This window comes from Nerophis ophidion, linkage group LG08, assembly GCF_033978795.1.
Source record: "Nerophis ophidion isolate RoL-2023_Sa linkage group LG08, RoL_Noph_v1.0, whole genome shotgun sequence".
Taxonomy (NCBI): domain Eukaryota; kingdom Metazoa; phylum Chordata; class Actinopteri; order Syngnathiformes; family Syngnathidae; genus Nerophis; species Nerophis ophidion.
In genome coordinates, this window is record NC_084618.1 from 9,238,892 (window position 1) to 9,259,175 (window position 20,284).

The 20,284-nt window shown below is 50.6% G+C and overlaps 1 protein-coding gene across 1 annotated transcript in view; it reads left to right on the forward strand.

Annotated features, from left to right (window-relative positions):
• The window catches only part of arhgap27 (Rho GTPase activating protein 27), an 88,049-nt gene that overhangs the window by 31,349 nt on the left and 36,416 nt on the right, over window positions 1–20,284 (forward strand). Inside the window, exons 3-5 of the mRNA XM_061907636.1 lie at window positions 3,014–3,442; window positions 5,904–6,119; window positions 8,318–8,398. Coding sequence (XP_061763620.1) covers window positions 3,014–3,442; window positions 5,904–6,119; window positions 8,318–8,398 — 726 coding nt within the window. The remainder of the gene's footprint in view (window positions 1–3,013; window positions 3,443–5,903; window positions 6,120–8,317; window positions 8,399–20,284) is intronic.

Here is a 20,284-nt window from a genome sequence, read left to right on the forward strand (position 1 = left end):
TATAATATATATATATATATATATATATATATATTTTTTTTTTTTTTTCGGCTTTTGACTCGCTCGACCGCTCATAAAAGTAATGGGACTCTGTCTGTGAATGGAGCTTGTAGTTACATATTATATAAATATGTAAATATATATATAAATATGTACATAAAGTGTTGTAATTATATTCCAACTCTGCGTTCTTCTTGGTCATTGCCGCCGCTGCTGCCTCAACCCCCGACACCCCCACCCCCGCCGCCCGACCACACCACCACAAATAGATGCCTGACCTGTGGGAAACACTGAAATGTCTCTGACCATCTTGCACTTTCTGCTTTGGAAATGACATGAATGTTTGTGCCACTGTTTAATAACTGTTTCATAAATATACTTTAAAAGTAGCTTATATTAATGAGGTATGAAGAAGAATGTTTGAATGTAGACACATAGAATCATCATACTGCTGTCATTATATGCATCAAGTGTTCATTCCAGGCTAAGGCTAAATATCCAGATATATATATGCTGTATCGTCACGTGGCCTAAACATATCCAGATATTTTAAAAAAGGCCATATGGCCCAGCCCTACATGCAACACTACAAAGCACATGTAGTGGAGCAGGATAAACACATGCAGCGCAAAAAGAAAAAGCTTTTAGTTGTCATTAGCGCTCTATTCTTGAATTGTTTAATATTTAAAAGTGACACACAATGAACTTCTTTACTAAAAAGGAGACCTGAAATAGCTTTGTGGTGCTTCTACTGGCAGGAAGACTTTCGGTGTGTGTGTGTGTGTGTGTGTGTGTGTGTGTGTGTGCGTGTGCGTGTGCGTGTGCGTGTGCGTGTGCGTGTGCGTGTGCGTGTGCGCGTGCGCGTGCGCGTGCGCGCGTGTGCGTGCGTGGGTTGAATTTGCTTCCAGCTACTTCCTGTGCCCTGACTTGGCAAACGCCACGCTGTGAGAAATGGCAATTTGTCAAATGAGACTTCTGGTTTTCATTTCAGAAATGAGAGATGCTTTCAAAGTCATGAGAGATGCTTTTAAAGTCATGAGAGATGCTTTCAAAGTCATGAGAGATGCTTTCAAAGTCATGAGAGATGCTTTCAAAGTCATGAGTGATGCTTTCAAAGTCATGAGTGATGCTTTCAAAGTCATGAGTGATGCTTTCAAAGTCATGAGAGATGCTTTCAAAGTTGATGCTTTCAAAGTCATGAGAGATGCTTTCAAAGTCATGAGAGATGCTTTCAAAGTCATGAGAGATGCTTTCAAAGTCTTGAGAGATGCTTTCAAAGTCATGAGAGATGCTTTCAAAGTCATGAGAGATGCTTTCAAAGTCTAGAGAGATGCTTTCAAAGTCTTGAGAGATGCTTTCAAAGTCTTGAGCGATGCTTTCAAAGTCATGAGAGATGCTTTCAAAGTCTTGAGAGATGCTTTCAAAGTCTTGAGCGATGCTTTCAAAGTCATGAGAGATGCTTTCAAAGTAATGAGAGATGCTTTCAAAGTCATAAGATGCTTTCAAATGAAGCTAGCGGTTCACGTCGCCAGCAGGGGGCAGTGTGGTGCCGTCCCACCGTATTTCAACCTGATGGAAGTATACTGGTACTAGTAAAGTACCATGGTACTAATTCATTAGAAAATGGACTACACTGCTTTTGAAAAATACCTGTATTTTTTTTTTTTTTTTTTTGGCCTTAAAAACTAAGGATAAAGGTGAGACTACGAACACTGAAGCATTAAAACATTGCTAACTGGCGGCTAACATCCATCCAGCTACTTTTAAATCACTAATTTCGGCCTCCATGGCAACAAATAAAGTAAATTACAAACCCCGTTTGCATATGAGTTGGGAAATGGTGTTAGATGTAAATATAAACAGAATACAATGATTTGCAAATCCTTTTCAAGCCATATTCAGTTGAATATGCTACAAAGACAACATATTTGATGTTCAAACTGATAAACATTTTTTTGTGTGCAAATAAATGTATTAAAGGTAAATTGAGCAAATTGTCTATTTCTGGCAATTTATTGAAGTGTGTATCAAACTGGTAGCCCTTGGCATTAATCAGTACCCAAGAAGTAGCTCTTGCTTTCAAAAAGGTTGCTGACCCCTGATGTAATGAATAGTAATGTCTGTAGCTGGATGTCAATAAAAATAAAAATAAACGTTACATAAAATGTGTTTTATGAATCGTACAATTTTCTGTTCAAGTAAAGCCAATAATGACATTTGTTGGTCCTCTTCATTTGAAAAAGTAGCTAAATACTAGGGATGCACCGAAATGAAAATTTGTGGCCGAAGCCGAATGACATTTAAAAGCTTAGCCGAAGGCTGAATACCGAATAATGAATGCTGTTTTTCACAATTTTTTTAATATTGCATAAATAGCCTAGAATAAATATTTACACATGTTTTTCAAATAAAGTATTTTTTTATTGAATATTGACATTTTTTTTAATATTCCAGTAGCCTTTGCTTTTCAAAAAAAGCACAAGGTTTTCCATTTATATTTGGCCTTCAAACAAAACATGCATTCCCAAAAAAAATAAAGTGCATTAAAGTGGATAAACCCACAACAAATGAATTATTGTCCTTTTGGCAAAAGTCTGCTTAGCCACAGTAGATATGCTAATAATGTAAACAGAAGGCTCAAGTAAATCTCAATTAAGTGTGTGCTTGTAACCTCATACACTTATACAGGTAGCCTACACAACAGGCTAATAATGTAAACAGAAGGCCCCACTAAATCTCAATAAGTGTGTGCTTGTAACCTCATACACTTATACAGGTACACAACATATCCCAACGTCACCGCACGTTGGTTGATTGCGTCACCCCGTCAAAAAATTGCGTCACACGCCACTATTCGGCCTTCTTTTTAACTCATTCCACCGAAGGCCGAATGTGGCTTTTTTTGCCATATTCGGCCGAATATATTCGGTTACCGATTAATCGGTGCATCCCTACTAAATACACTTTGTTAGAGATACCATCATATGTGATGTTGGATGTTTGTCTCTGACAGGTGGAAGATGAAAGCGTGCGAGCACCAATCTACGTCAACCTAGCCGAGTTCCGCCACAACCCGAGCGGCTCGCCCCCTGACCACCACGGATGGGAAGTGCATGTTGACCCAGAGAGTGGACTGGAGTACTATTACCACCCGGCCACGGGGCGCACCACCTGGGACAGCCCCCTTGCAGAGTCGCCCCGAGAGCCCGACCAGGAGCCTCCGTCCCCCGCGCCCACTTGGTCCCCCACCCGCATCCTGTCCACCGCCTCCCGTCCGGCGTCGACCTCGGACTGGGAGCAGCTGATGGACGAGAGCAGCGGGCTGCCGTACTTCTACAACGCAATGTCCGGGGAGACGTCCTGGGAGCCTCCGGGCCTGCAGAGTCCGTACCAGCCTCCCATGGAGCCTATGAGCGTGCACAGGTTCCCCCAGGACACGCCGGTGAGATCCCGCCTGCTCTACTTCCTCTTTTAGCCTCACTCTGGAGACGACTGCTAATGCAGCCTCCTTTTTAATGGAATTAACCCCTTCGGCACATTTCCATCACTTCTTTTCAAGACTTTTGTCCTCCTTTGGCAAAGTCTTTCAACTTTTAACTAGTAAACCCTCAACATTTAAAGACAATACTAGAGATCGACCAATTATCAACCAATTTTGACGTATATCGGTATCGACTTTTCTTTCCAGACTATGTAGAGCGCACCAGGATATAAGCCACACCCACTACATTTTAGAAGAAAACATCTAGTCCTTACGGGCGACCTCGCCTTGGTGATCCCTGGTATATAATATATATAATAAAATAAGAAAAAAATATATATAATACAAATGCTGCCGGGCTTCACGGTGGCAGAGGGGTTAGTGCGTCTGCCTCACAATACGAAGTTCCTGCAGTCCTGGGTTCAAATCCAGGCTCGGGATCTTTCTGTGTGGAGTTTGCATGTTCTCCCCGTGAATGCGTGGGTTCCCTCCGGGTACTCCGGCTTCCTCCCACCTCCAAAGACATGCACCTGGGGATAAGTTGATTGGCAACACTAAATTGGCCCTAGTGTGTGAATGTGAGTGTGAATGTTGTCTGTCTATCTGTGTTGGCCCTGCGATGAAGTGGCGACTTGTCCAGGGTGTACCCCGCCTTCCGCCCGATTGTAGCTGAGATAGGCGCCAGCACCCCCCCGCGACCCCAAAAAGGGAATAAGCGGTAGAAAATGGATGGATGGATATATATATATATATGTATGTATGTGTGTGTGTATATATATATGTATATATATATATATATATATATATATATATATATATATATATATATGTGTGTGTATATAAATGTATGTATGTATATGTATATATTTATTTTTATATATGTATATATATGTGTGTACATATATGTATGTATGTATATGTATATATGTATGTATATATGTACATATATACATATGTATATATGTGTGTGTGTATGTATATATATATGTATGTGTATGTGTGTATATATACATATATGTATGTGTATATGTGTATATATACATATGTATATATATATGTGTGTATATATATATATATGTATGTATGTATGTATATATGTATATATATGTGTGTGTATATATACATATGTATGCTTATATATATGCATATGTATACATATACAGTATATATATATGCATACATATGCATATATATACTGTATATGCATATGTATATAATCACACGTATATGTATATATTCATACATACATATGTATATATACATATAATCACACACATATATATATATATATATATATATATATATATATATATATATGTGTGTGTGTATATATTTGTATATGTAATAAAATAATTTTTCAAAACTAAATTCAAAAATTTTAAATAATTTAATATAAAAATAATGATTATTAAAAAAATAAATACAACAATATAAAATAATGTAATATCTAAAAAATAAGTTGTATTTATAACTAAATACAACACAACAATGTAATAATGCTAACTAGTTTAAAGGTTTTTATAGCTTGATTATATGATAAAGAAAATTGAATATCATAAAAATAATTTAGACAAAAACAAACGTTTCAATCAAAATGATTAAAAGTGCATTATACATTAAATGTATTGTTGTAATGATTACTACTGTTATCACAATGTAATCATCCATCCATCCATCCATTTTCTACCGCTTATTCCCTTTTGGGGTCGCGGGGGGGCGCTGGTGCCTATCTCAGCTACAATTGGGCGGAAGGCAGGGTACACCCTGGACAAGTCGCCACCTCATCGCAGGGCCAACACAGATAGACAGACAACATTCACACTCACATTCACACACTAGGGCCAATTTAGTGTTGCCAATCAACCTATCCCCAGGTGTATGTTTTTGGAAGTGGGAAGAAGCCGGAGTACCCGAAGGGAACCCACGCATTCACGGGGAGAACATGCAAACTCCACACAGAAAAATCCCGAGCCTGGATTTGAACCCAGGACTGCAGGACCTTCGTATTGTGAGGCAGACGCACTAACCCCTCTGCCACCGTGAAGCCCTGTAATCATCTAAAAGTAGTTAAAAATGTTTATAGTAAAACTCAATTTACAAAATTTAATATGTAATAAAAAATATATAACTAAATACAACAGTACAAAACAGTGATGAAATTAATGTTATTTTTTATAATACAACAAAATAAAAGCATGTAATCATATAAAATAGTTTCCACAAATTTTAAGAATACATAAAAGTTATAACTGAATACAATATATAACTATCTCATAGTGTAAACTTGGGGTTTTTTTAATAGCTAAATACAAAAAAAGGAAACATTTAATAATATAAAAATGTTTTGGGGTTTTTTTGTGCAAAAATGAATATAAAAAAAGTACTGTACTTGACTTTGTGGGGTGTGTTGTATTTCCTGTAGCCCCCCCTGCCAGAGGAGGACTACCCAGGCTATGATCAGCCACTTCCCCCCCAGGTGTCCCCCCTCCCGCTGCCCCCCAGGGAGTACGACTTGAGCCAGGTGAGCCGCACCCTCATCCCCAGGGCAGACCTGGACCGCAGCACCCCTGCTGGCTGGAACCTCCACGTGGAACCTGATGGAACCTGGCTGTTCACCAGCGAGCACTCCTCAGAACAGGTGCATGACACCTCATATTGTCCTCATGACACCTCATATTGTCTTCATGACACCTCATATTGTCTTCATGACACCTCATATTGTCTTCATGACACCTCATATTGTCTTCATGACACCTCATATTGTCTTCATGACACCTCATATTGTCCTCATGACACCTCATATTGTCTTCATGACACCTCGTATTGTCCTCATGACACCTCATATTGTCCTCATGACACCTCATATTGTCTTCATGACACCTCATATTGTCTTCATGACACCTCATATTGTCCTCATGACACCTCATATTGTCCTCATGACACCTCATATTGTCTTCATGACACCTCAAATAGTCTTCATGACACCTCATATTGTCTTCATGACACCTCATATTGTCCTCATGACACCTCATATTGTCTTCATGACACCTCATATTGTCTTCATGACACCTCATATTGTCTTCATGACACCTCATGTTGTCTTCATGACACCTCATGTTGTCTTCATGACACCTCATGTTGTCTTCATGACACCTCATATTGTCTTCATGACACCTCATATTGTCTTCATGACACCTCATATTGTCTTCATGACACCTCATATTGTCCTCATGACACCTCATATTGTCCTCATGACACCTCATATTGTCCTCATGACACCTCATATTGTCTTCATGACACCTCATATTGTGCTCATGACACCTCATATTGTCCTCATGACACCTCATATTGTCCTCATGACACCTCATGTTGTCCTCATGACACCTCATGTTGTCCTCATGACACCTCATGTTGTCCTCATGACACCTCATGTTGTCCTCATGACACCTCATGTTGTCTTCATGACACCTCATGTTGTCTTCATGACACCTCATGTTGTCTTCATGACACCTCATGTTGTCTTCATGACACCTCACGTTGTCTTCATGACACCTCACATTGTCCTCATGACACCTCACATTGTCTTCATGACACCTCATATTGTCTTCATGACACCTCATGTTGTCTTCATGACACCTCATATTGTCTTCATGACACCCCATACTGTCCTCATGACACCTCATATTGTCTTCATGACACCTCATATTGTCTTCATGACACCTCATATTGTCTTCATGACACCTCATATTGTCTTCATGACACCTCATATTGTCCTCATGACACCTCATATTGTCCTCATGACACCTCATATTGTCCTCATGACACCTCATATTGTCCTCATGACACCTCATATTGTCCTCATGACACCTCATATTGTCTTCATGACACCTCATATTGTCTTCATGACACCTCAAATAGTCCTCATGACACCTCATATTGTCTTCATGACACCTCATATTGTCCTCATGAAACCTCATGTTGTCCTCATGACACCTCATATTGTCTTCATGACACCTCATATTGTCTTCATGACACCTCATATAGTCTTCATGACACCTCATATTGTCTTCATGACACCTCATATTGTCTTCATGACACCTCATATTGTCTTCATGACACCTCATATTGTCTTCATGACACCTCATATTGTGCTCATGACACCTCATATTGTCCTCATGACACCTCATGTTGTCTTCATGACACCTCACGTTGTCTTCATGACACCTCACGTTGTCTTCATGACACCTCACATTGTCCTCATGACACCTCACATTGTCCTCATGACACCTCACATTGTCTTCATGACACCTCACATTGTCTTCATGACACCTCATATTGTCCTCATGACACCTCATATTGTCTTCATGACACCTCATGTTGTCTTCATGACACCATGTTGTCTTCATGACACCATGTTGTCTTCATGACACCATGTTGTCTTCATGACACCTCATGTTGTCTTCATGACACCTCATGTTGTCTTCATGACACCTCATGTTGTCTTCATGACACCTCATGTTGTCTTCATGACACCTCATGTTGTCTTCATGACACCTCATGTTGTCTTCATGACACGTATGTAGTGATAGTTGACTACCATGTAGATATACAAACCCTGTTTCCATATGAGTTGGGAAATGGTGTTAGATGTAAATATAAACAGAATACAATGATTTGAAAATCATTTTCAAGCCATATTCAGTTGAATATATAACATATTTGATGTTCAAACTCAAAAACTTTATTTATTTTTTGTGCAAATAATCATGAACTTTAGAATTTAATGCCAGCATCAAATTGGTCATGTGATGACAGGTGTGTTGTGTCATGTGACAGTGGGTCAAGTCCATGGACGACGTGGGCCAGACATACTACTACCTAAGAGATGGATCCAAGTCCCAGTGGGACCTGCCTGAGGTAACACCACCACCACCACACCCATCACCACCTTCATCACCACCACCACCCCACCAACCACCACACCCACCACCATCACCACACCAACCACCACCACCATCACCACACCCACCACCATCACCACACCCACCACCATCACCACACCAACCACCATCACCACACCCACCACCATCACCACACTCACCACCATCACCACACCCACCACCATCATCACCACCACCACCACCATCACCACACCCACCACCATCACCACACTCACCACCATCACCACACCCACCATCATCACCACCACCACCACCATCACCACACCCACCACCATCACCACACCAACCACCACCACCACCGTCACCACACCCACCACCATCACCACACCAACCACCATCACCACACCAACCACCACCATCACCACCACCACACCCACCACCACCACCACCACACCCACCACCATCACCACCACCACCACCACCATCACCACACCCACCATCATCACCACCATCACCACACCCACCATCATCACCACCACCACCACACCCACCACCACCATCATCACCACCACCACCATCATCACCACCACCACCACACCCACTACCACCACCATCATCACCACCACCACCATCACCACCACACCCACCACCATCATCACCACCACACCAACCACCAGCACACCCACCATTACCACCACCACCACCAGGAGCCTAAATTTCTCCCCAACATCACCCTATCTCCTCCTCCTCCTCCTTCTGGTCCATCACCCTCTCTCCTCCTCCTCCTCCTTCTGGTCCATCACCCTGTCTCCTCCTCCTTCTGGTCCATCACCCTGTCTCCTCCTCCTTCTGGTCCATCACCCTGTCTCCTCCTCCTTCTGGTCCATCACCCTGTCTCCTCCTCCTCCTCCTTCTGGTCCATCACCCTCTCTCCTCCTCATCCTCCTTCTGGTCCATCACCCTCTCTCCTCCTCCTCCTCCTTCTGGTCCATCACCCTGTCTCCTCCTCCTTCTGGTCCATCACCCTGTCTCCTCCTCCTTCTGGTCCATCACCCTGTCTCCTCCTCCTTCTGGTCCATCACCCTGTCTCCTCCTCCTCCTCCTTCTGGTCCATCACCCTGTCTCCTCCTCCTCCTCCTTCTGGTCCATCACCCTGTCTCCTCCTCCTCCTCCTTCTGGTCCATCACCCTGTCTCCTCCTCCTCCTCCTTCTGGTCCATCACCCTGTCTCCTCCTCCTCCTTCTGGTCCATCACCCTGTCTCCTCCTCCTCCTCCTTCTGGTCCATCACCCTCTCTCCTCCTCATCCTCCTTCTGGTCCATCACCCTCTCTCCTCCTCCTCCTCCTTCTGGTCCATCACCCTGTCTCCTCCTCCTTCTGGTCCATCACCCTGTCTCCTCCTCCTTCTGGTCCATCACCCTGTCTCCTCCTCCTCCTCCTTCTGGTCCATCACCCTGTCTCCTCCTCCTCCTCCTTCTGGTCCATCACCCTGTCTCCTCCTCCTCCTCCTTCTGGTCCATCACCCTGTCTCCTCCTCCTCCTTCTGGTCCATCACCCTGTCTCCTCCTCCTCCTCCTTCTGGTCCATCACCCTCTCTCCTCCTCATCCTCCTTCTGGTCCATCACCCTCTCTCCTCCTCATCCTCCTTCTGGTCCATCACCCTCTCTCCTCCTCCTCCTCCTTCTGGTCCATCACCCTGTCTCCTCCTCCTTCTGGTCCATCACCCTGTCTCCTCCTCCTTCTGGTCCATCACCCTGTCTCCTCCTCCTCCTCCTTCTGGTCCATCACCCTGTCTCCTCCTCCTCCTCCTTCTGGTCCATCACCCTGTCTCCTCCTCCTCCTCCTTCTGGTCCATCACCCTGTCTCCTCCTCCTCCTTCTGGTCCATCACCCTGTCTCCTCCTCCTTCTGGTCCATCACCCTGACTCCTCCTCCTCCTCCTTCTGGTCCATCACCCTCTCTCCTCCTCCTCCTCCTTCTGGTCCATCACCCTCTCTCCTCCTCCTCCTCCTTCTGGTCCATCACCCTCTCTCCTCCTCATCCTCCTTCTGGTCCATCACCCTCTCTCCTCCTCCTCCTTCTGGTCCATCACCCTGTCTCCTCCTCCTCTTCCTTCTGGTCCATCACCCTGTCTCCTCCTCCTCCTCCTTCTGGTCCATCACCCTCTCTCCTCCTCCTCCTCCTTCTGGTCCATCACCATGTCTCCTCCTCCTTCTGGTCCATCACCCTCTCTCCTCCTCCTCCTCCTTCTGGTCCATCACCCTGTCTTCTCCTCCTCCTCCTTCTGGTCCATCACCCTGTCTTCTCCTCCTCCTCCTTCTGGTCCATCACCCTGTCTTCTCCTCCTCCTCCTTCTGGTCCATCACCCTGTCTTCTCCTCCTCCTCCTTCTGGTCCATCACCCTGTCTCCTCCTCCTTCTGGTCCATCACCCTCTCTCCTCCTCCTCCTCCTTCTGGTCCAACACCCTCTCTCCTCCTCCTCCTCCTTCTGGTCCATCACCCTGTCTTCTCCTCCTCCTCCTTCTGGTCCATCACCCTGTCTTCTCCTCCTCCTCCTTCTGGTCCATCACCCTGTCTCCTCCTCCTCCTCCTTCTGGTCCATCACCCTCTCTCCTCCTCCTCCTCCTTCTGGTCCAACACCCTCTCTCCTCCTCCTCCTCCTTCTGGTCCATCACCCTGTCTTCTCCTCCTCCTCCTTTTGGTCCATCACCCTGTCTTCTCCTCCTCCTCCTTCTGGTCCATCACCCTGTCTTCTCCTCCTCCTCCTTCTGGTCCATCTCCCTCTCTCCTCCTCCTCCTCCTTCTGGTCCATCGCCCTGTCTTCTCCTCCTCCTTCTGGTCCATCACCCTGTATCATCCTCCTCCTCCTTCTGGCCATCACCCTGACTCTTCCTCCTCCTCCTTCTGGTCCATCACCCTGACTCCTCCTCCTCCTTCTGGTCCATCACCCTGTCTCCTCCTCCCTCTGGTCCATCACCCTGTCTCCTCCTCCTTCTGGTCCATCACCCTGTCCCCTCCTCCTCTTTCTGGTCCATCACCATGTCTCCTCCTCCTCCTTCTGGTCCATCACCCTCTCTCCTCCTCCTCCTTCTGGTCCATCACCCTGTCTCCTCCTCCTCCTCCTTCTGGTCCATCATCCTGTCTCCTCCTCCTCCTTCTGGTCCATCATCCTGTCTCCTCCTCCTCCTTCTGGTCCATCATCCTGTCTCCTCCTCCTCCTTCTGGTCCATCACCCTGTCTCTTCCTCCTCCTTCTGGTCCATCACCCTGTCTTCTCCTCCTCCTCCTTCTGGTCCATCATCCTGTCTCCTGCTCCTCCTCCTTCTGGTCCATCACCCTGTCTCCTCCTCCTCCTTCTGGTCCATCACCCTGTCTCTTCCTCCTCCTCCTTCTGGTCCATCACCCTGACTCCTCCTCCTCCTCCTTCTGGTCCATCACCCTGACTCCTCCTCCTCCTCCTTCTGGTCCATCACCCTGACTCCTCCTCCTTCTGGTCAATCACCCTGACTCCTCCTCCTCCTCCTTCTGGTCCATCACCCTGTCTCCTCCTCCTCCTTCTGGTCCATCACCCTGTCTCCTCCTCCTCCTTCTGGTCCATCACCCTGACTCCTCCTCCTCTTCCTTCTGGTCCATCACCCTGACTCCTCCTCCTCCTCCTTCTGGTCCATCACCCTGTCTCCTCCTCCTCTTCCTTCTGGTCCATCACCCTGTCTCCTCCTCCTCTTCCTTCTGGTCCATCACCCTCTCTCCTCCTCCTCCTCCTTCTGGTCCATCACCCTCTCTCCTCCTCCTCCTCCTTCTGGTCCATCACCCTGTCTTCTCCTCCTCCTCCTTCTGGTCCATCACCCTGTCTTCTCCTCCTCCTCGTTCTGGTCCATCACCCTGTCTTCTCCTCCTCCTCGTTCTGGTCCATCACCCTGTCTTCTCCTCCTCCTCGTTCTGGTCCATCACCCTGTCTCCTCCTCCTTCTGGTCCATCACCCTCTCTCCTCCTCCTCCTTCTGGTCCATCGCCCTGTCTTCTCCTCCTCCTCCTTCTGGTCCATCGCCCTGTCTTCTCCTCCTCCTCCTTCTGGTCCATCACCCTGTCTCCTCCTCCTCCTTCTGGTCCATCACCCTGACTCTTCCTCCTCCTCCTTCTGGTCCATCACCCTGACTCCTCCTCCTCCTTCTGGTCCATCACCCTGTCTCCTCCTCCTTCTGGTCCGTCACCCTGTCCCCTCCTTCTCTTTCTGGTCCATCACCCTGTCTCCTCCTCCTCCTTCTGGTCCATCACCCTCTCTCCTCCTCCTCTTCCTTCTGGTCCATCACCCTGTCTCTTCCTCCTCCTCCTTCTGGTCCATCACCCTGACTCCTCCTCCTCCTCCTTCTGGTCCATCACCCTGACTCCTCCTCCTCCTCCTTCTGGTCCATCACCCTGACTCCTCCTCCTCCTTCTGGTCCATCACCCTGACTCCTCCTCCTCCTTCTGGTCCATCGCCCTGTCTCCTCCTCCTTCTGGTCCATCACCCTCTCTCCTCCTCCTCCTTCTGGTCCATCGCCCTGTCTTCTCCTCCTCCTCCTTCTGGTCCATCACCCTGTCTCCTCCTCCTCCTCCTTCTGGTCCATCACCCTGACTCTTCCTCCTTCTCCTTCTGGTCCATCACCCTGACTCTTCCTCCTTCTCCTTCTGGTCCATCACCCTGACTCTTCCTCCTTCTCCTTCTGGTCCATCACCCTGACTCCTCCTCCTCCTTCTGGTCCATCACCCTGACTCCTCCTCCTCCTTCTGGTCCATCACCCTGTCTCCTCCTCCTTCTGGTCCGTCACCCTGTCCCCTCCTTCTCTTTCTGGTCCATCACCCTGTCTCCTCCTCCTCCTTCTGGTCCATCACCCTCTCTCCTCCTCCTCTTCCTTCTGGTCCATCACCCTGGTCTCTTCCTCCTCCTCCTTCTGGTCCATCACCCTGACTCCTCCTCCTCCTCCTTCTGGTCCATCACCCTGTCTCCTCCTCCTCCTCCTTCTGGTCCATCACCCTGTCTCCTCCTCCTCCTCCTTCTGGTCCATCACCCTGTCTCCTCCTCCTCCTCCTTCTGGTCCATCACCCTGTCTCCTCCTCCTCCTCCTTCTGGTCCATCACCCTGTCTCCTCCTCCTCCTTCTGGTCCATCACCCTGTCTCCTCCTCCTCCTCCTTCTGGTCCATCACCCTCTCTCCTCCTCATCCTCCTTCTGGTCCATCACCCTCTCTCCTCCTCCTCCTCCTTCTGGTCCATCACCCTGTCTCCTCCTCCTTCTGGTCCATCACCCTGTCTCCTCCTCCTTCTGGTCCATCACCCTGTCTCCTCCTCCTCCTCCTTCTGGTCCATCACCCTGTCTCCTCCTCCTCCTCCTTCTGGTCCATCACCCTGTCTCCTCCTCCTCCTCCTTCTGGTCCATCACCCTGTCTCCTCCTCCTCCTTCTGGTCCATCACCCTGTCTCCTCCTCCTCCTCCTTCTGGTCCATCACCCTCTCTCCTCCTCATCCTCCTTCTGGTCCATCACCCTCTCTCCTCCTCATCCTCCTTCTGGTCCATCACCCTCTCTCCTCCTCCTCCTCCTTCTGGTCCATCACCCTGTCTCCTCCTCCTTCTGGTCCATCACCCTGTCTCCTCCTCCTTCTGGTCCATCACCCTGTCTCCTCCTCCTCCTCCTTCTGGTCCATCACCCTGTCTCCTCCTCCTCCTCCTTCTGGTCCATCACCCTGTCTCCTCCTCCTCCTCCTTCTGGTCCATCACCCTGTCTCCTCCTCCTCCTTCTGGTCCATCACCCTGTCTCCTCCTCCTTCTGGTCCATCACCCTGACTCCTCCTCCTCCTCCTTCTGGTCCATCACCCTCTCTCCTCCTCCTCCTCCTTCTGGTCCATCACCCTCTCTCCTCCTCCTCCTCCTTCTGGTCCATCACCCTCTCTCCTCCTCATCCTCCTTCTGGTCCATCACCCTCTCTCCTCCTCCTCCTTCTGGTCCATCACCCTGTCTCCTCCTCCTCTTCCTTCTGGTCCATCACCCTGTCTCCTCCTCCTCCTCCTTCTGGTCCATCACCCTCTCTCCTCCTCCTCCTCCTTCTGGTCCATCACCATGTCTCCTCCTCCTTCTGGTCCATCACCCTCTCTCCTCCTCCTCCTCCTTCTGGTCCATCACCCTGTCTTCTCCTCCTCCTCCTTCTGGTCCATCACCCTGTCTTCTCCTCCTCCTCCTTCTGGTCCATCACCCTGTCTTCTCCTCCTCCTCCTTCTGGTCCATCACCCTGTCTTCTCCTCCTCCTCCTTCTGGTCCATCACCCTGTCTCCTCCTCCTCCTCCTTCTGGTCCATCACCCTCTCTCCTCCTCCTCCTCCTTCTGGTCCAACACCCTCTCTCCTCCTCCTCCTCCTTCTGGTCCATCACCCTGTCTTCTCCTCCTCCTCCTTCTGGTCCATCACCCTGTCTTCTCCTCCTCCTCCTTCTGGTCCATCACCCTGTCTCCTCCTCCTCCTCCTTCTGGTCCATCACCCTCTCTCCTCCTCCTCCTCCTTCTGGTCCAACACCCTCTCTCCTCCTCCTCCTCCTTCTGGTCCATCACCCTGTCTTCTCCTCCTCCTCCTTTTGGTCCATCACCCTGTCTTCTCCTCCTCCTCCTTCTGGTCCATCACCCTGTCTTCTCCTCCTCCTCCTTCTGGTCCATCTCCCTCTCTCCTCCTCCTCCTCCTTCTGGTCCATCGCCCTGTCTTCTCCTCCTCCTTCTGGTCCATCACCCTGTATCATCCTCCTCCTCCTTCTGGCCATCACCCTGACTCTTCCTCCTCCTCCTTCTGGTCCATCACCCTGACTCCTCCTCCTCCTTCTGGTCCATCACCCTGTCTCCTCCTCCCTCTGGTCCATCACCCTGTCTCCTCCTCCTTCTGGTCCATCACCCTGTCCCCTCCTCCTCTTTCTGGTCCATCACCATGTCTCCTCCTCCTCCTTCTGGTCCATCACCCTCTCTCCTCCTCCTCCTTCTGGTCCATCACCCTGTCTCCTCCTCCTCCTCCTTCTGGTCCATCATCCTGTCTCCTCCTCCTCCTTCTGGTCCATCATCCTGTCTCCTCCTCCTCCTTCTGGTCCATCATCCTGTCTCCTCCTCCTCCTTCTGGTCCATCACCCTGTCTCTTCCTCCTCCTTCTGGTCCATCACCCTGTCTTCTCCTCCTCCTCCTTCTGGTCCATCATCCTGTCTCCTGCTCCTCCTCCTTCTGGTCCATCACCCTGTCTCCTCCTCCTCCTTCTGGTCCATCACCCTGTCTCTTCCTCCTCCTCCTTCTGGTCCATCACCCTGACTCCTCCTCCTCCTCCTTCTGGTCCATCACCCTGACTCCTCCTCCTCCTCCTTCTGGTCCATCACCCTGACTCCTCCTCCTTCTGGTCAATCACCCTGACTCCTCCTCCTCCTCCTTCTGGTCCATCACCCTGTCTCCTCCTCCTCCTTCTGGTCCATCACCCTGTCTCCTCCTCCTCCTTCTGGTCCATCACCCTGACTCCTCCTCCTCTTCCTTCTGGTCCATCACCCTGACTCCTCCTCCTCCTCCTTCTGGTCCATCACCCTGTCTCCTCCTCCTCTTCCTTCTGGTCCATCACCCTCTCTCCTCCTCCTCCTCCTTCTGGTCCATCACCCTCTCTCCTCCTCCTCCTCCTTCTGGTCCATCACCCTCTCTCCTCCTCCTCCTCCTTCTGGTCCATCACCCTGTCTTCTCCTCCTCCTCCTTCTGGTCCATCACCCTGTCTTCTCCTCCTCCTCGTTCTGGTCCATCACCCTGTCTTCTCCTCCTCCTCGTTCTGGTCCATCACCCTGTCTTCTCCTCCTCCTCGTTCTGGTCCATCACCCTGTCTCCTCCTCCTTCTGGTCCATCACCCTCTCTCCTCCTCCTCCTTCTGGTCCATCGCCCTGTCTTCTCCTCCTCCTCCTTCTGGTCCATCGCCCTGTCTTCTCCTCCTCCTCCTTCTGGTCCATCACCCTGTCTCCTCCTCCTCCTTCTGGTCCATCACCCTGACTCTTCCTCCTCCTCCTTCTGGTCCATCACCCTGACTCCTCCTCCTCCTTCTGGTCCATCACCCTGTCTCCTCCTCCTTCTGGTCCGTCACCCTGTCCCCTCCTTCTCTTTCTGGTCCATCACCCTGTCTCCTCCTCCTCCTTCTGGTCCATCACCCTCTCTCCTCCTCCTCTTCCTTCTGGTCCATCACCCTGTCTCTTCCTCCTCCTCCTTCTGGTCCATCACCCTGACTCCTCCTCCTCCTCCTTCTGGTCCATCACCCTGACTCCTCCTCCTCCTCCTTCTGGTCCATCACCCTGACTCCTCCTCCTCCTTCTGGTCCATCACCCTGACTCCTCCTCCTCCTTCTGGTCCATCGCCCTGTCTCCTCCTCCTTCTGGTCCATCACCCTCTCTCCTCCTCCTCCTTCTGGTCCATCGCCCTGTCTTCTCCTCCTCCTCCTTCTGGTCCATCACCCTGTCTCCTCCTCCTCCTCCTTCTGGTCCATCACCCTGACTCTTCCTCCTTCTCCTTCTGGTCCATCACCCTGACTCTTCCTCCTTCTCCTTCTGGTCCATCACCCTGACTCTTCCTCCTTCTCCTTCTGGTCCATCACCCTGACTCCTCCTCCTCCTTCTGGTCCATCACCCTGACTCCTCCTCCTCCTTCTGGTCCATCACCCTGTCTCCTCCTCCTTCTGGTCCGTCACCCTGTCCCCTCCTTCTCTTTCTGGTCCATCACCCTGTCTCCTCCTCCTCCTTCTGGTCCATCACCCTCTCTCCTCCTCCTCTTCCTTCTGGTCCATCACCCTGTCTCTTCCTCCTCCTCCTTCTGGTCCATCACCCTGACTCCTCCTCCTCCTCCTTCTGGTCCATCACCCTGACTCCTCCTCCTCCTCCTTCTGGTCCATCACCCTGACTCCTCCTCCTCCTTCTGGTCCATCACCCTGACTCCTCCTCCTCCTTCTGGTCCATCGCCCTGTCTCCTCCTCCTTCTGGTCCATCACCCTCTCTCCTCCTCCTCCTTCTGGTCCATCGCCCTGTCTTCTCCTCCTCCTCCTTCTGGTCCATCACCCTGTCTCCTCCTCCTCCTCCTTCTGGTCCATCACCCTGACTCTTCCTCCTTCTCCTTCTGGTCCATCACCCTGACTCTTCCTCCTTCTCCTTCTGGTCCATCACCCTGACTCTTCCTCCTTCTCCTTCTGGTCCATCACCCTGACTCCTCCTCCTCCTTCTGGTCCATCACCCTGTCTCCTCCTCCTTCTGGTCCATCACCCTGTCCCCTCCTCCTCTTTCTGGTCCATCACCCTGTCTCCTCCTCCTCCTTCTGGTCCATCACCCTCTCTCCTCCTCCTCTTCCTTCTGGTCCATCACCCTGTCTCTTCCTCCTCCTCCTTCTGGTCCATCACCCTGACTCCTCCTTCTGGTCTATCACCCTGACTCCTCCTCCTCCTTCTGGTCCATCACCCTGACTCCTCCTCCTCCTCCTTCTGGTCCATCACCCTGTCTCCTCCTCCTCCTCCTTCTGGTCCATCACCCTGTCTCCTCCTCCTCCTTCTGGTCCATCACCCTGTCTCCTCCTCCTCCTCCTTCTGGTCCATCACCCTCTCTCCTCCTCATCCTCCTTCTGGTCCATCACCCTCTCTCCTCCTCATCCTCCTTCTGGTCCATCACCCTCTCTCCTCCTCCTCCTCCTTCTGGTCCATCACCCTGTCTCCTCCTCCTTCTGGTCCATCACCCTGTCTCCTCCTCCTTCTGGTCCATCACCCTGTCTCCTCCTCCTCCTCCTTCTGGTCCATCACCCTGTCTCCTCCTCCTCCTCCTTCTGGTCCATCACCCTGTCTCCTCCTCCTCCTCCTTCTGGTCCATCACCCTGTCTCCTCCTCCTCCTTCTGGTCCATCACCCTGTCTCCTCCTCCTTCTGGTCCATCACCCTGACTCCTCCTCCTCCTCCTTCTGGTCCATCACCCTCTCTCCTCCTCCTCCTCCTTCTGGTCCATCACCCTCTCTCCTCCTCCTCCTCCTTCTGGTCCATCACCCTCTCTCCTCCTCATCCTCCTTCTGGTCCATCACCCTCTCTCCTCCTCCTCCTTCTGGTCCATCACCCTGTCTCCTCCTCCTCTTCCTTCTGGTCCATCACCCTGTCTCCTCCTCCTCCTCCTTCTGGTCCATCACCCTCTCTCCTCCTCCTCCTCCTTCTGGTCCATCACCATGTCTCCTCCTCCTTCTGGTCCATCACCCTCTCTCCTCCTCCTCCTCCTTCTGGTCCATCACCCTGTCTTCTCCTCCTCCTCCTTCTGGTCCATCACCCTGTCTTCTCCTCCTCCTCCTTCTGGTCCATCACCCTGTCTTCTCCTCCTCCTCCTTCTGGTCCATCACCCTGTCTTCTCCTCCTCCTCCTTCTGGTCCATCACCCTGTCTCCTCCTCCTCCTCCTTCTGGTCCATCACCCTCTCTCCTCCTCCTCCTCCTTCTGGTCCAACACCCTCTCTCCTCCTCCTCCTCCTTCTGGTCCATCACCCTGTCTTCTCCTCCTCCTCCTTCTGGTCCATCACCCTGTCTTCTCCTCCTCCTCCTTCTGGTCCATCACCCTGTCTCCTCCTCCTCCTCCTTCTGGTCCATCACCCTCTCTCCTCCTCCTCCTCCTTCTGGTCCAACACCCTCTCTCCTCCTCCTCCTCCTTCTGGTCCATCACCCTGTCTTCTCCTCCTCCTCCTTTTGGTCCATCACCCTGTCTTCTCCTCCTCCTCCTTCTGGTCCATCACCCTGTCTTCTCCTCCTCCTCCTTCTGGTCCATCTCCCTCTCTCCTCCTCCTCCTCCTTCTGGTCCATCGCCCTGTCTTCTCCTCCTCCTTCTGGTCCATCACCCTGTATCATCCTCCTCCTCCTTCTGGCCATCACCCTGACTCTTCCTCCTCCTCCTTCTGGTCCATCACCCTGACTCCTCCTCCTCCTTCTGGTCCATCACCCTGTCTCCTCCTCCCTCTGGTCCATCACCCTGTCTCCTCCTCCTTCTGGTCCATCACCCTGTCCCCTCCTCCTCTTTCTGGTCCATCACCATGTCTCCTCCTCCTCCTTCTGGTCCATCACCCTCTCTCCTCCTCCTCCTTCTGGTCCATCACCCTGTCTCCTCCTCCTCCTCCTTCTGGTCCATCATCCTGTCTCCTCCTCCTCCTTCTGGTCCATCATCCTGTCTCCTCCTCCTCCTTCTGGTCCATCATCCTGTCTCCTCCTCCTCCTTCTGGTCCATCACCCTGTCTCTTCCTCCTCCTTCTGGTCCATCACCCTGTCTTCTCCTCCTCCTCCTTCTGGTCCATCATCCTGTCTCCTGCTCCTCCTCCTTCTGGTCCATCACCCTGTCTCCTCCTCCTCCTTCTGGTCCATCACCCTGTCTCTTCCTCCTCCTCCTTCTGGTCCATCACCCTGACTCCTCCTCCTCCTCCTTCTGGTCCATCACCCTGACTCCTCCTCCTCCTCCTTCTGGTCCATCACCCTGACTCCTCCTCCTTCTGGTCAATCACCCTGACTCCTCCTCCTCCTCCTTCTGGTCCATCACCCTGTCTCCTCCTCCTCCTTCTGGTCCATCACCCTGTCTCCTCCTCCTCCTTCTGGTCCATCACCCTGACTCCTCCTCCTCTTCCTTCTGGTCCATCACCCTGACTCCTCCTCCTCCTCCTTCTGGTCCATCACCCTGTCTCCTCCTCCTCTTCCTTCTGGTCCATCACCCTGTCTCCTCCTCCTCTTCCTTCTGGTCCATCACCCTCTCTCCTCCTCCTCCTCCTTCTGGTCCATCACCCTCTCTCCTCCTCCTCCTCCTTCTGGTCCATCACCCTGTCTTCTCCTCCTCCTCCTTCTGGTCCATCACCCTGTCTTCTCCTCCTCCTCGTTCTGGTCCATCACCCTGTCTTCTC